Source organism: Salvelinus namaycush, unplaced genomic scaffold, assembly GCF_016432855.1.
Source record: "Salvelinus namaycush isolate Seneca unplaced genomic scaffold, SaNama_1.0 Scaffold79, whole genome shotgun sequence".
NCBI classification, from domain to species: Eukaryota; Metazoa; Chordata; class Actinopteri; order Salmoniformes; family Salmonidae; genus Salvelinus; species Salvelinus namaycush.
Genome location: NW_024061519.1, coordinates 194,593 through 210,000, shown reverse-complemented (window position 1 = coordinate 210,000; position 15,408 = coordinate 194,593). Strand labels below are relative to the sequence as shown.

Below are 15,408 nucleotides of genomic sequence, written 5' to 3'. Positions count from 1 at the left end.
CAAACCCTCATGTTGAGAGGTAACTAACTACTGTAGCTCCTTAGAGTTGACCAAACCCTCATGTTGAGAGGTAACTAACTACTGTAGCTCCTTAGAGTTGACCAAACCCTCATGTTGAGAGGTAACTAACTACTGTAGCTCCTTAGAGCTGACCAAACCCTCATGTTGAGAGGTAACTAACTACTGTAGCTCCTTAGAGCTGACCAAACCCTCATGTTGAGAGGTAACTAACTACTGTAGCTCCTTAGAGCTGACCAAACCCTCCTGTTGAGAGGTAACTAACTAACTACTGTAGCTCCTTAGAGCTGACCAAACCCTCATGTTGAGAGGTAACTAACTACTGTAGCTCCTTAGAGCTGACCAAACCCTCATGTTGAGAGGTAACTAACTACTGTAGCTCCTTAGAGCTGACCAAACCCTCATGTTGAGAGGTAACTAACTACTGTAGCTCCTTAGAGCTGACCAAACCCTCATGTTGAGAGGTAACTAACTACTGTAGCTCCTTAGAGCTGACCAAACCCTCATGTTGAGAGGTAACTAACTACTGTAGCTCCTTAGAGCTGACCAAACCCTCATGTTGAGAGGTAACTAACTACTGTAGCTCCCTAGAGCTGACCAAACACTCATGTTGAGAGGTAACTAACTACTGTAGCTCCTTAGAGCTGACCAAACCCTCATGTTGAGAGGTAACTAACTACTGTAGCTCCTTAGAGCTGACCAAACCCTCATGTTGAGAGGTAACTAACTACTGTAGCTCCTTAGAGCTGACCAAACCCTCATGTTGAGAGGTAACTAACTAACTACTCTAGCTCCTTAGAGCTGACCAAACCCTCATGTTGAGAGGTAACTAACTACTGTAGCTCCTTAGAGCTGACCAAACCCTCATGTTGAGAGGTAACTAACTACTGTAGCTCCTTAGAGCTGACCAAACCCTCCTGTTGAGAGGTAACTAACTAACTACTGTAGCTCCTTAGAGCTGACCAAACCCTCATGTTGAGAGGTAACTAACTACTGTAGCTCCTTAGAGCTGACCAAACCCTCATGTTGAGAGGTAACTAACTACTGTAGCTCCTTAGAGCTGACCAAACCCTCATGTTGAGAGGTAACTAACTACTGTAGCTCCTTAGAGCTGACCAAACCCTCATGTTGAGAGGTAACTAACTACTGTAGCTCCTTAGAGCTGACCAAACCCTCATGTTGAGAGGTAACTAACTACTGTAGCTCCTTAGAGCTGACCAAACCCTCATGTTGAGAGGTAACTAACTACTGTAGCTCCCTAGAGCTGACCAAACACTCATGTTGAGAGGTAACTAACTACTGTAGCTCCTTAGAGCTGACCAAACCCTCATGTTGAGAGGTAACTAACTACTGTAGCTCCTTAGAGCTGACCAAACCCTCATGTTGAGAGGTAACTAACTACTGTAGCTCCTTAGAGCTGACCAAACCCTCGTGTTGAGAGGTAACTAACTAACTACTCTAGCTCCTTAGAGCTGACCAAACCCTCATGTTGAGAGGTAACTAACTACTGTAGCTCCTTAGAGCTGACCAAACCCTCATGTTGAGAGGTAACTAACTACTGTAGCTCCTTAGAGCTGACCAAACCCTCATGTTGAGAGGTAACTACCTACTGTAGCTCCTTAGATTTGACCAAACCCTCATGTTGAGAGGTAACTAACTACTGTAGCTCCTTAGAGCTGACCAAACCCTCATGTTGAGAGGTAACTAACTACTGTAGCTCCTTAGAGCTGACCAAACCCTCATGTTGAGAGGTAACTAACTAACTACTGTAGCTCCTTAGAGCTGACCAAACCCTCATGTTGAGAGGTAACTAACTACTGTAGCTCCCTAGAGCTGACCAAACACTCATGTTGAGAGGTAACTAACTACTGTAGCTCCTTAGAGCTGACCAAACCCTCATGTTGAGAGGTAACTAACTACTGTAGCTCCTTAGAGCTGACCAAACCCTCATGTTGAGAGGTAACTAACTACTGTAGCTCCTTAGAGTTGACCAAACCCTCATGTTGAGAGGTAACTAACTACTGTAGCTCCTTAGAGTTGACCAAACCCTCATGTTGAGAGGTAACTAACTACTGTAGCTCCTTAGAGTTGACCAAACCCTCATGTTGAGAGGTAACTAACTACTGTAGCTCCTTAGAGTTGACCAAACCCTCATGTTGAGAGGTAACTAACTACTGTAGCTCCCTAGAGCTGACCAAACCCTCATGTTGAGAGGTAACTAACTACTGTAGCTCCTTAGAGCTGACCAAACCCTCATGTTGAGAGGTAACTAACTACTGTAGCTCCTTAGAGCTGACCAAACCCTCATGTTGAGGAGTAACAGGTCTGGCCTGGCTCAACAATTATTTATTTATTGGAATTAAAAGGTTCTATCTGAAAAAATAGGATTCTGAGATGATTAGCTTTATAGCTCTGAACCCTCATTGGTTTGAATGGTGTGAGCAATTTTGAACTTGCTTTTTAACTTAACAACGTGAATCAGGGTGTTTAGGACAAGGTTGTGTTAATAACTCCGTTTTGAGAAAAATGCAGACAGAACCATTATAATCCCAAATTCTCGATTTCTAGGAATAGTTCCTAGAGGAGATTTCAACCAACACACACTAGAGGGTGCTATTGGTATACTGTTGTGATTCAGAAACTAATGTTTTGTAAACTGTGTTGAATGTTTTAAACTGGTGCTGTTTTCTTATCAAATACAGTAAGCCAACTTTTATTAAAAGTGTATTCATTAATTCAAAATTATCTGGCTTGTAGTGATTGTCAGTGTTTAGTGTTCAGGGCTGACAGTGTTTGTGGATGGAATTTATATGTTTAAATGAATGATTAGAATATTCCACCCCTAAACTATATAATTGTATGTACTTGATTAGAATCATCAGTGAAATACATTAGAACCATCAAATTATTATTAGCGATGTGTTTAGTCTTAGTCAGTAAAATGATAATAAATGATGTGTGTAGTTTTAGTCAGAATTGGGGTAAAACAATATATCTGTACGATATGTCTCTAAAGAATCTTAAACACAGACTGTCTGAGCAAGATTCGGTGCCGACCTTGGCTAGGGGCCACAGAGAGACTGGGGAAAGGACAGGGAGTGCTTCTCACGGTCCCTAATCTTTGTCGGCTGGGTAGTGGGACAGTGTGTGCGTAGGATACCTAATGTTTGTGTGTGAAATTATGTGCGTAGGATACCTAATGTTTGTCGGCTGGGTAGTGGGACAGTGTGTGGGTAGGATACCTAATCTTTGTCGGCTGGGTAGTGGGACAGTGTGTGCGTAGGATACCTAATGTTTGTGTGCAAGAGTATGTGCGTAAGGAGCTAGTATAAAATGAATGGTTTTGTACAACTAACTAGCGCGGCCGTGAATAAACATTTTGACTATCATAGCTGGGGCCTCCTCCGTCTGTTTCATTTCAACCAGTATCTTACAAATTCTGGGTTGCAGACTGAGTAGTTAATTGAATTGGGTTTATGAACACTGAGAACATAATTCTCGTAACAGTGTTTCACATACAATCTCTCATAAATGCTGATTCATAGTAAGTAGCCTATGTAATAAAGTATAGCCTTCCTGATTCATAATGATGACTCAGCTATTTCTCTGTCTCTCTCTCTCTCTCTCTCTCTCTCTCTCTCTCTCTCTCTGTGTGTGTGTGTGTGTGTGTGTGTGTGTGTGTGTGTGTGTGTGTGTGTGTGTGTGTGTGTGTGTGTGTGTGTGTGTGTGTGTGTGTGTGTGTGTGTGTGTGTGTGTGGAGGATAATCAATACTTAGCCGCATGCCAGAGCAGCAGGGTCCTTCCTCTCCTCCCTCCATACTTAACCCCTCTCCCCTTCAAGTCACTTGACACAACCCACATTTTGGAATTCAGAAATCCTTCTCCAAATTCTGATTCTAATTTTAGATCATACAGTACATTCTACGAAATAGATTCTACGCCCCTAGACATCCCGGAGCAGGCTGCGGGACACATTTTTCTCACTGTGGGGTGTAATTCCAGAGACGACAAATGGTCTATTTGTGTAGAAATCATTCCTGGATGGGGTGAGACGCCTCAGTGGTATGCACAGTGTTGGAGAATGGAGGAGGAGGAATGCCAGCTAGCTCGCTTTGTCTTTCTCCCTCCTCTTTCCCCTGTTTCTTCCCCCTCTCCCCCTTTCCCGCGCTGTCCTCCTAGGAAAGTTTTGGGGGTGATTTTTGTGTTATTTGTTGTTGTTTGTTTCTTGTATTTCTTGTGGATTTGTTGGAGAGAGAAATAGTTGTGTACTCAGAATGTGAGCAGCTGACATTGAGCCAGTGTTTCTTTATTTCTCTGTTTCAGACAAGCTCACGTTTGTAGGCTTCAAGGGCACTTTTCGACCTGACTGGGTCCGTATGGAGGTGGATGAGGAGAGAGCTAAGATCCATCAAGTCCTCCCTATCCCTGTGGTCAAGAAGATTAAGCTATGAGAGGAGAGAGGAGAGGAGGAACCAGGTGTAGTGGGGGGCACACACGAGACTACACCTCCCACACAACACACACACACTGCCCCTAGGGCTGGAGTAGGTCAAAGTTGTTCCTATAACTACTGGTCCAAGATCAGATGTTTTTCACCACTAAAGAATAATTAAGGTAATCTGATCCTAGATCTGTGGTTAGGGACGGTTTCAACCCGGTGCTACAGAGTGTGGGCCGGCCAATCAAACGCATGCGTTTTTCTGTCACCTATCAACTTCCCCGCCTTGCAGGTCTCTGTTTATGTGACAATGTTGACTATGTGAGTGATTCGACTGTATCGTTCATTTGACTATACATGACTTTTAAAACGCAAGGAGAAAAAATGACCAACAAACATTTCTTGTTTTTCATCCTACTCAGAGACAGATTTCCTAAATGTTTGCACCTGTGTTTTCCAGTGGGAAGTTAACGTCGTTTAACACACTAGAACAAAAATGTAGACCAATGAAGTAGAAGAGAGAGATTAAGTGACTTTTAAAGTAGAACCAAAAGGTCAATTACAGGTTAAAGGCCCAGTGTGGTCAAAAACATGATTTTCCGGTGTTTTATATATATTTCCACACTGAGGTTGGAATAATAGTGTGCAATTATGATAATGCCCTTTTCGTGTAAGAGCTGTTTGAAAAGACCACCTGAAATATCAGCCTGTTTTGGTGAGATGGAGTTTTGGCCTGCCTGGTGACATCACCATTAGTTAATAGACCAATAACGAAGATAGTTCCAAACCTCTGCCAATAACAGCAAGACCACTCCCAGCCAGTCCTAGCTAAATCCTTGCTTGAGAAATTGCGCTTTGCTAAGAAGCTATTTGTATTTCTTTTTGACCATTTTAATTAAAAACAATCACTTAAGGTACTTAATTGTTACCCAGAAATGATTTGATATTGAGATTTTAAAAAACGGCTGCATTTGACCTTTTTAAGATTACCTGGAAAATCTTTTAGGTAAATGAAGATATTTTTACCCTTCTACTGAATCAAAGACATGTGCAAACATTTAGTCCACCTGGCCTGAAGATTCCATTCCAGAGAAGCTGTTTCCCCGTCTTTTATGTGAGGGCTCTAGATCGCTTACTTGATATTGTGTAATGTTTGGTTTCATATAACTGTTCATATGAACGTTTGTGGTCCATCGGTCTGTGTTTTATTAAACATACCAGCATGTAAAGAAACCCCAAAATGATCCTGAATATATCCAAGGACATTTTTTGGTCACTTCTAAAGTGCTATCTGGTCTTAGACAATACTCCCAAATCAAAACTTTAAATGTTATTTAAGCAATTTATAAATTGGCGATTTTTCTTCAAATCTGGCAAGAATCAGATAAACGTTTCCCTTTGCCCGAAATAGCTGGTCTTTTTTCGGACGTGGTAGTTGTTAGTGTTTTCTATGTTTAAATGTGTTTTTAAAAATTCCACAGATTGATAACAGAGATATATTTTATACTTATTTATTGTACAGACATAATTGAACAAAATCTACAAGGGACATCTTTTGAGTTGTATTGTATTCTGGTCCTGAATTGTATGTAAGAATAAAAAATACTATAACATTTCAAAACAATCATACTAAACACTGCTATGGCATAATATGACTCATCGTAGTTACCGCGTTGTTTTGTTTTAACCCTACACCAAATGGATGTGATGTATTATACGTGACTTGGGCTTGTAAAGTAATTCAATCTCATGACTTAAAATCTTTGAATGACTTTTGTACAGAAATAAATGAATAAGTGAATTTATAAGCCTGTGTGTGCGTATGTGTACCCCAATAAAGACTTTCTGCACAGAAACACCAGTTACCGTTGCAGCAACACATTTCACATGTTCTACCTGTTTCCAAGTATTGTTTCAACCAGGAAACACATCAGTTCCACATGTCAACCATCAGCCTACACATTTCTGATGTTCTACCTGTTATCCAATTATTGTTTCAACCAGGAAACACATCAGTTCCACATGTCAACCATCAGCCTACACATTTGAACAGACACTTTGGTTTGGGGTTATCCCAAATGGCACCCTATTCCCAATGAGCCCTGGTCAAAAGTAGTGCACTAGGTAACAGGGTGCCATTTGGGATGCTATCCTAGCAGCGTTATTGGAGAAGTTAATGGGCTCTGCAGATTGGAATTACTATCAGCAAGGGGCAATGCTTGGCTCCAGCCCCGTTGGTTCTCATGTGCTGGTTCCTTTGTGTGCGTGTGTGAGCACAGCGTAAAGGGTGTGGCTCCCAGGCCCATTATAAATCATTGTGGAATGCTGAGCTATGCTCACATGCTGAGAGAGAGAGAGAGCTAGAGAGGACTAGTTAAGTGGAGGCCTCCAGCTCTGGACCTCAATAACCCTCTAAAACACCACAAGACTGGGGCTCTGCTGGCTTACGTAAAGGAAAAAACAGACGCTCTATTCAATCCATAGCGCTGAAGACCCGCTTTAAAGCGCGATTGGCAATTGTCCCGCGGTTGCGGAGACTGCATTAATGGTAAACGCTGCTTATGTCCACTCAATGGGAAACTACCTTTACATTTTAACATGGATCTTCTGCCATATTCGATGATAGGGATTGAATCCAGCCCAAGTATTATATCAGAACAATACAACGTTTCTTGGTTCTAGCAGGTTAATGCTGAACTGATTGAATCTAGGCTTAACACCATTATTTCCAGTCCACCTGAGTTTAGACAACATGCCAGACAGGATATACAGAACATGACAATACAAATCCCAACATGGAGTCTGTAGGGACAGGCAGATAGCCCCATAACGCAGTGGACTCAACTTTTGTTGCTCCTTCCAAGACGAATTTGTTCACACACAAACACCCCCCCTTCAGGGATGTGTCAGACAGCCATGCCAGAATAAGAAGTGTGAGAAATGGAAAGATGGGGAGGAAAATAGTAAGAGGACGAGCAGAGGGAATGATGTCTCAGTTCACACATTACTCCCCCAAAAAGCAACCCATTAACTTAACAGGATTGACAAAGAAAATCATTTTATTCTGTAATTTATTGAAAATCCATGTACACGTGACCGACCACTGCAATTGTATGCTACAAGTCAATACTGAACTCAACTGTATTATTGAAGGTGAATACAAGAAATCAACAATCAAAAAGAATCACAGTTATCTATGTGTGCGTCCCAAATAGAACTCATTACCTGTGTAGTGCAGTACTTGGGTTCTGGTCAGAAGTAGTGCACTACATAGGGAACAGGGTGCCATTATATACATTTCTCAATCCTAAATCAGTGGTTTTGGCACATGTAGGAAAATCAGTTTGTGCTCAAATAATTTCCTGTATTAAATGTTTTATTGGAATAATGAAATACAATGCCTCTAACAAATGTACTGTTTGTCAAACAATATAGTGGAAAACAATGACAAAAAGTAATATTGAAGCACTGGTTGGATTAATAACTTGTTTCAAAATAAAAAAAAGTCACTTCCCTACATTGTAAAAGAGACAAGTCATCGACAAGCCGTACAAAATAACATGTTGACCTTCAGACTCAGTGACAGGTGTGTAAAATAAACCAGAAACCTCAAAGCTACACTTTAACATCTGCTCTGAGGTCAGTCATTGACCCTGACTCTAATAGGCTTGATAGAGTACACAGTACCACAAAACGGTCTTGTGCTGTGTCACCGTTGAACCTCTCTCCAAGTCCCTTCCCCTAGCCTCTACCACTTCAGTGTCTGCAGACCTGTGGCAGCTCCATAAAGCCTGACAAAGGCTAGGTAGTAGTCAGATGCATTCTTCTACCCATTGGCCTCAGATCTGCAAATACTAAAGTGAAAGAAGCTAGGTGTTGTTTCTGGTCTGGACGGGCCTTGTGATTGTTCTGCCAATCTCAGCTCTCTCAATCGTCAGCCAATCACAGTTCAACCTTGTCTTTACTTGCTCTGTTGCCGTTCAGGTCGGGTTTCTTGCCCTCTGACTTCTTCTTGCCCTTCTTTTTGGTGTTCACTTCGTTCTGCTGCTTTGCCTTGGCGCTGTCATCCTTCTTGGCAGCCTTCCCGGGGAACACCTGGCCTTCCACAGTGACCTCGGCGCAGCGTTCCTGGGCCACCAGGAAGTCCTTGACCTCCCACGCGAAGCTGCCATCTCGCAGCATGAAGATGACCCGGTTGGAGCCCACCACGAACCTACAGTACGAGGGGAGAGGAGGGACAACATGGGACATTAGCCAAAGTCTAAAGTCTGGGAATAAAGAAAACCGCAAAAACAACATTTCTTTTTTACAATAATGAACTAATCTATTGTCAACATTTTGTTTGGTTACGTACAGTATTAGTGTGTTTGGTTTAGGGTTGCAAAGGGTCTGGAAATTTCCATGGGAAGTTAACCTGGGAATTTCGCTTAAATTCATCAAAAAAGTTAGCTCATAACAGTCAACCTTTTTTGTGGGATACACATAAGGCAATTCTAGGTTCGGGCATATTTTGGTTAAACTATCCACAATTCAATGGAATTGCAACCCTCTGCATGCACAGTGCACTCTTCCATCACATGTACAGCTGATTCTCAAGATCTTGCAAACTAATGACATGCTATTGAGCCCACACTACTAGACTGTCTGAGCCAAGGACTACAGTTGAAGTCAGAAGTCTACAAACACCTTAGTTTAAATGTATATGGCTCAGTTTCACAATTCCTGACATTTAATCCAAGTAAAAATTCCCTGTTTTAGGTCAGTTAGGATCACCACTTTATTTTAAGAATGTGAAATGTTTGAATTAGAGGTCGACCGATTAATCGGAATGGCCGATTAATTAGGGCCGATTTCAAGTTTTCATAACAATCAGAAATTGGTATTTTTGGGCGCCGATTTGCCAATATTTTTAAAATATTTTTTTTACGCCTTTATTTAACTAGGCAAGTCAGTTAAGAACACATTCTTATTTTCAATGACGGCCTAGGAACAGGTTTTTAACCTTGTCAGCTCGGGGGATTCAATCTTGCAACCGTACAGTTAACTAGTCCAATGCTCTAACACCGGATTACATTGCACTCCACGAGGAGCCTGCCTGTTACGCGAATGCAGTAAGCTAAGGTAAGTTGCTAGCTAGCATTAAACTTATCTTATAGAAAACAATCAATCAATGACTGTCATTGCTCCAATGTGTACTTAACCATAAATATCAATGCCTTAAAATCAATACACAAGTATATATTTTTAAACCTGCATATTTAGCTAAAAGAAATCCAGGTTAGCAGGCAATATTAACCAGGTGAAATTGTGTCATTTCTCTTGCGTTCATTGCCCGCAGAGTCAGGGTATATGCAACAGTTTGGGCCGCCTGGCTCTTTGCGAACTAATTTGCCAGAATGTTACGTAATTATGACATAACATTGAACATTGTGCAATGTAACAGGAATATTTAGACTCATGGATGCCACCCGTTAGATGAAAACAAAACGTTTATTCCGTTCCGTATTTTGAGGTGATAGTTTCCGGATTAGTCAAAGGTATATGGTTTAGAGAGAAATAGTCAACGCATTATAATTCCTGTAATAACTTGCGGCTGAACTTGAAAGGGGTTCCTTCGTTATTTTACCGTTCATGTCTTCCATAGAGAATGTCTTGATCTAATTCAAATAAGGTCTGTGTTTCGCAGACTGACAGGGGACCATGCAGACAAGCTCTGCTCATGTTATTTCAGACTAAATTGATTTTATTTATGTATTATATTAAGTTAAAATAGTGTTCATTGTTCATTCAGTAGTGTTGCAATTGTCATTATTACAAAAATGTGTGTGTGTATGATATATATATATAAATACATGAAAATCTTTGGAGGGAGCTGAAAGTCCGTATTGCCCAGCGACAGCCCCGAAACCTGAAGGATCTGGAGAAGGTCTGTATGGAGGAGTGGGCCAAAATCCCTGCTGCAGTGTGTGCAAACCTGGTCAAGAACTACAGGAAACATATGATCTCTGTAATTGCAAACAAAGGTTTCTGCACCAAATATTAAGTTCTGCTCTTCTGATGTATCAAATACTTATGTCATGCAATAAAATGCAAATTAATTACTTAAAAATCATACAATGTGATTTTCTGGATTTTTGTTTTAGATTCCGTCTCACAGTTGAAGTGTACCTATGATAAAAAATTACAGACCTCTACGTGCTTTGTAAGTAGGAAAACCTGCAAAATCGGCAGTGTATCAAATACTTGTTCTCCCCACTGTATAAGCAGCCTGAAACTCCTAAAACCTATAGCCATTGCACGGATTGAGGGAGACAATGCCATCCTGTCGGATGTTCAGACTCTGCTTGCAGATGTAAGAGAAAAAATCCATACTGCCCTGCCCAGTTCACTGTTGCTCCAAGCAGAGAAAACTGCAGTTCTGAAATACATCAAAAAGCGTGCAGACTTCTGCCTGAAGCCCATACACGCCGCAGCGTACACGTTGGACCCCAAGTATGCTGGCAAGAGCATCCTGTCTGGTGCAGAGATCAACAAGGCCTATGGTGTCATCACTACCATGTCTCACCACCTTGGCCTAGATGAGGGCAAGGTTCTTGGCAGTCTGGCGAAGTACACTTCCAAGCAAGGGCTTTGGGATGGAGATGCAATATGGCAGTCGTGCCAACATATCTCATCAGCCACCTGGTGGAAGGGACTTTGTGGATCTGAGGCTCTTTCCTCTGTTGCCTCCATCATCCTCCAAATTCGACCAACATCAGCCACCTCAGAGCGCAACTGGTCCTTGTTTGGGAACACACACACCAAAGCACGCAACAGGCTGACCAATACAAGGGTTGAAAAATCGGTGGCCATCTGGACAAATTTGAGGCTTTTTGAGCCTGACAACAAGCCATCCTCAACAAGGTTGGAAAGTGAGAGTGAAGATGAGGCCTCAGAGTCTGATGTTCAAGAGGTGGACATTGAGGAGGTCCAGGGAGAAGACATGGAAGCCTGAGAGGAAGACAACCAAAGTTGTAGTTTCTAGACTATCATGTATGTATGTTGAAAACGTTTTTGGGAGATGCGATGGATCATTGGGGATCATTCAATATTCCCTTTTGTTGTTCAGTGAAATCATCCCATGTGAAGAATCAACTCATTTAATTAAAGTTCAATTCGTAACATTTCTATTGGAAGGATTTAATAGTTTGCAATTATGTCTACTTATGATAAGGTAAAAGGTTGTTTTTTTTCTCCATATGATATAGTAAATATATCCAATGCAAAAAAGCATGTACATTTAAATGGTATTAATATATTCCCGTTAATTCCCATATATTCCCGTTAATTCCCATATATTCTCACGGAAAGTTTCCACCTCCGAATATTCCCCAAAATGTGCAACCCTAGTTTGGTTACGTATTAGTGCGTTTGGTTACATACTAGTGTGTGCCAACCCAAACAAGATTACATTAACTACAGCTCTTTAGCTATCATATAATCTCTCTGACAGGGGTGATGTCGAACCTCTGTTCTTTATCAAGAGTTCTCAGGATGGTGCAATGCTAATTCTATCAAACATACCTAGGCCTATCCCTTCTTAGGAGTATAACAATCAATGTGTTGTTCAGAGATCTTCAATCCTGTTCATCGGTAAAAACACCCGATTCAACTAATCAATTGATTAGTTTAATCAGGTGTGATGGCACTAAACTGGGACGAAACTAGCAGTCAATGATGGCAGTCTCTCCAGGAGCAGAACTAAGGCTCACCGCTTTAGCTGTCCTTTTTAACATTAGCGCCTACCTCTGGATGTCAAAATGGACTAGTTGGTTGTAGCCCTAAACTAACATACCTGATTTAATTAGTTGTCAATGGCTTGGTGATTAGTTGACCATTAGAATCAGGTGTGCTAGCTCTAGAATATACCAAATACTTGCCAGGGGCCTAGAGGTGGAAAGGAGGGCACCAGGCATATCAGTATAGCCTCTCCCACTGTGGAAGGAAGAAGAAGAAGCAGCAGCTTCATGAACTGCTATGACGCACAGCCAGGTGAGAGGATTAGCCTTCCACACATGGTGACTTGATGGAACCAACCAGACTCGGAGCGACGCGCAGTGATGGCAGCGAGTGAGGAGCCAGCGATGAAGGAAATGGAGAGAAGGTTGGAGAAGCTACAGATGCACTAGAATGTGATCAATATGGGTGATCGTTCTGATGATATGGAGCGGGAGGATGAGGGTCAAGGACCTGAATGGTCTGTAGTGGAAAGTAATAGGAAAAAGAGACCATGCTACTGAAAGCAGTGGTGCTTCCAGTGCAGAGAGCATGAAGAGGGTGAAGGTAGGGAACAAGAGTAATGTTGTGTCGAAGTGGAAAGTTGTGGTGGTGTTTGATGTGACACCCTATCCCATTAACCAATGCCGTAAAGAAAGAGAGAGGTGAAGTCAAACTAGCCCGGTTCATTGGAAATGATAGACTGCTAACATTCTGTGCTAGTCATGCTTAGTAGGGGAAGATTCTGATAATGGAAACTCTCAATTGGAAGTTTCTATGGCTGAGCAGCCGCACACAATGCCAAGCGTTGGCTGGAGTGGTGTAAAGCTTGGACTCTGGAGCAGTGGAAACGTGTTCTCTGGAGTGATGAATCACGCTTCACCATCTGGCAGTCCGACAGACGAATCTGGGTTTGGCGGATGCCAGGAGAACGCTACCTGACCGAATGCATAGTGCCAACTGTAAAGTTTGGTGGAGGAATAATGGTCTGGGGCTGTTTTTCATGGTTCGGGCTAAGCCCCTTAGTTCCAGGGAACTCTTAACGCTACAGCATACAATGACATTCTAGACAATTCTGTGCTTCCAACTTTGTGGCAACAGATTGGGGAAGGCCCTTTACTGTTTCAGCATGACAATAACCCCATGCATAAAGCGAGGTCCATACAGAAATGGTTTGTTGAGATTGTGGAATAATTTGACTGACCTGCACAGAGCCATTTTGAGAACATTTTATACAAAAAAATTAAATATATATATATTTTGTAAAAATAAATAGAGATAGGGCTGGGCAATATGGCCTAAAAATCCCACTGTGCTGTGTCAAAGGACACTGATAGTAAATCAAACTGACTTCATAGCTTTCATTGGAAAGGTTATTACCACGACTCAGATTGTGGAAAGCAGAAATGCCAGGTTGAAGATTAGTGTGGATATGACAACAGAGCTATCGTGGGTAACAGATGTTAGTCAACATTATTTTTGAAATGCTAAATAATCCTAAAGATGGATTATCTCAGCATGATAGAGAAAGTTTGAAGAGCTTGGGAGGGTTTGTTATAAATTAGTAGGGATTTATTTGTTTATATATAAAAATGTTCTTAGCAGTACAGACTTAGGCCAACCGTGAAATAGCGCACACTCCAGCACAGTAGGTTTGCAGGCCATTATACAATGAGAAAGGTTTGAGAAATGCTGCATTGGACTGAAGTATAGGCCTACCTCTGGATGTCAAAATTGGCATTGAAGAGGCTGCTCTGCCACAGACTGGTCACCTCCTCGGTTTCCTTCTCCGTAGGCTCTCCCGCCACCGTGGCAAACACCATCAGAGTTTTTCCCTTCTTGGACATCTTCAGCAGCTCCTCAGGCTTGGAAGCATCCACCTTGGAAAAGTCGATAGGCGGGGGGGACCGTCTGTGCTCAGGGAGGTCGCCCTCCTCGATGTCATCGTCTTTCTGAAAGAAGTGGGGAGGAAGAGATGAGACTGAGTTCGACCTATTACACAATGAATGATATCATTGACTACAAGTACTTCAGTAATGCAACAAAGCTATTCATTCAAATAGGAACAGAATAGTACATTGGCTATCCTAGTTAACTAGTTAGCTAGATAGACATCAAAGAAAGTTTGGTGTGGAGAGTGCAACGAGCATTGCTTGCTATTTGGGGTTTTAGGCTGGGTTTCTGTATAGCACTGACATCTGCTGATACATTTGATTGATTGGTGGATGGATACCCAGTTGCAAAGAATATATCACGTGAAACAGGATGACTTCCTGGTTAGCTAGCTAGTTCACTCATTAACAAACATATCGCTAACTTAGCAGGTCAAGGTTAGCTAGTTACGGTATATAATACAATGGACTATAGCTATGATGCTGCATGACAGTTATACCTTATCAGGAAGGAGCAATAATTTGGGGCTTGTAGCTATCTAGTAAGCTACGAAGATCATTGAGATCAGACAGGAATTATGTTGGGCACGTCAGTTAGCTAGCTTTCTGATTAGCCATTTAGTTAGCCGAGTTGCTAGCCAGCTGTCTGAGTAACTGAAAAGCAGCTATTAACCGAGTTAAAAACGTGTTGTTTACCTCCCATTCTTCCAAAAGCCGTGCCATATCAGCATCATTGTAATCACGGATATCTTTCTTCTTCTTGGGCTTGTTATCTTGACCGTCCGTTGCTAAAATACATATCAAATACGTACAGAGCAAGAGCACAGCACATCCCCATCTGAAGTCCGCCGCCATGCTTACAGATGGTGAACGGTGATTGGCTGAGAGTCTTTCCTCAGAGGACGTGACAAAGGGGAATTGGTTACAGTAAAATCACGTATATAAACCCTGGATTGCTACTGCTATAGAGGGGTTGGTTGTTTAGCAACAAGACCGACGTGTGCTCAGCTATGGGGCAAAACAGACGGGGTTGGCTTAGATTGTTGAAAAATGTCATCTATATTTAGTCTCCAATGTTAATTGAAAACATAAATGCATTTGGACAATGAGCAGTTGTTGTCTCAGTAGCTATGCGTGGGTAAAATCACTGGGAAAGCCAAGCCAGATATAAAAGCTGTATTACAACCTATGTTGTGATAATTGTGTTGTTTACTTTATAAATCATGTTAGTTCATATGCCTTGCTGCTGTGATATATAAGCCTAAGGCCGAGACAATAACAAGGGACAATGGCAGAATAAATTCA

At 41.8% G+C, this 15,408-nt stretch overlaps 2 protein-coding genes across 2 annotated transcripts in view; one reads left to right on the top strand and one right to left on the bottom strand.

Moving 5' to 3' along the window:
• LOC120042820 (cell migration inducing hyaluronidase 1) overlaps window positions 1-5,139 on the top strand; it is a 190,474-nt gene extending 185,335 nt beyond the window's left edge. The window contains exon 29 of the mRNA XM_038987630.1: window positions 4,342-5,139. Within this exon, the coding sequence (XP_038843558.1) occupies window positions 4,342-4,469 (128 nt within the window). The 3' untranslated portion in view covers window positions 4,470-5,139. The remainder of the gene's footprint in view (window positions 1-4,341) is intronic.
• A 2,358-nt stretch (window positions 5,140-7,497) lies between these two features.
• On the bottom strand, window positions 7,498-14,981 carry LOC120042819 (LRP chaperone MESD-like). The gene is made up of 3 exons (XM_038987629.1): window positions 14,800-14,981; window positions 13,931-14,163; window positions 7,498-8,669 (listed from the first exon to the last, which is right to left on the bottom strand). Exons 1-3 carry the CDS (start codon window positions 14,956-14,958, stop codon window positions 8,399-8,401), a joined length of 663 nt encoding a protein of 220 aa, XP_038843557.1. The 5' UTR covers window positions 14,959-14,981; the 3' UTR covers window positions 7,498-8,398.
• Between the last annotated feature and the right edge of the window lie 427 nt (window positions 14,982-15,408).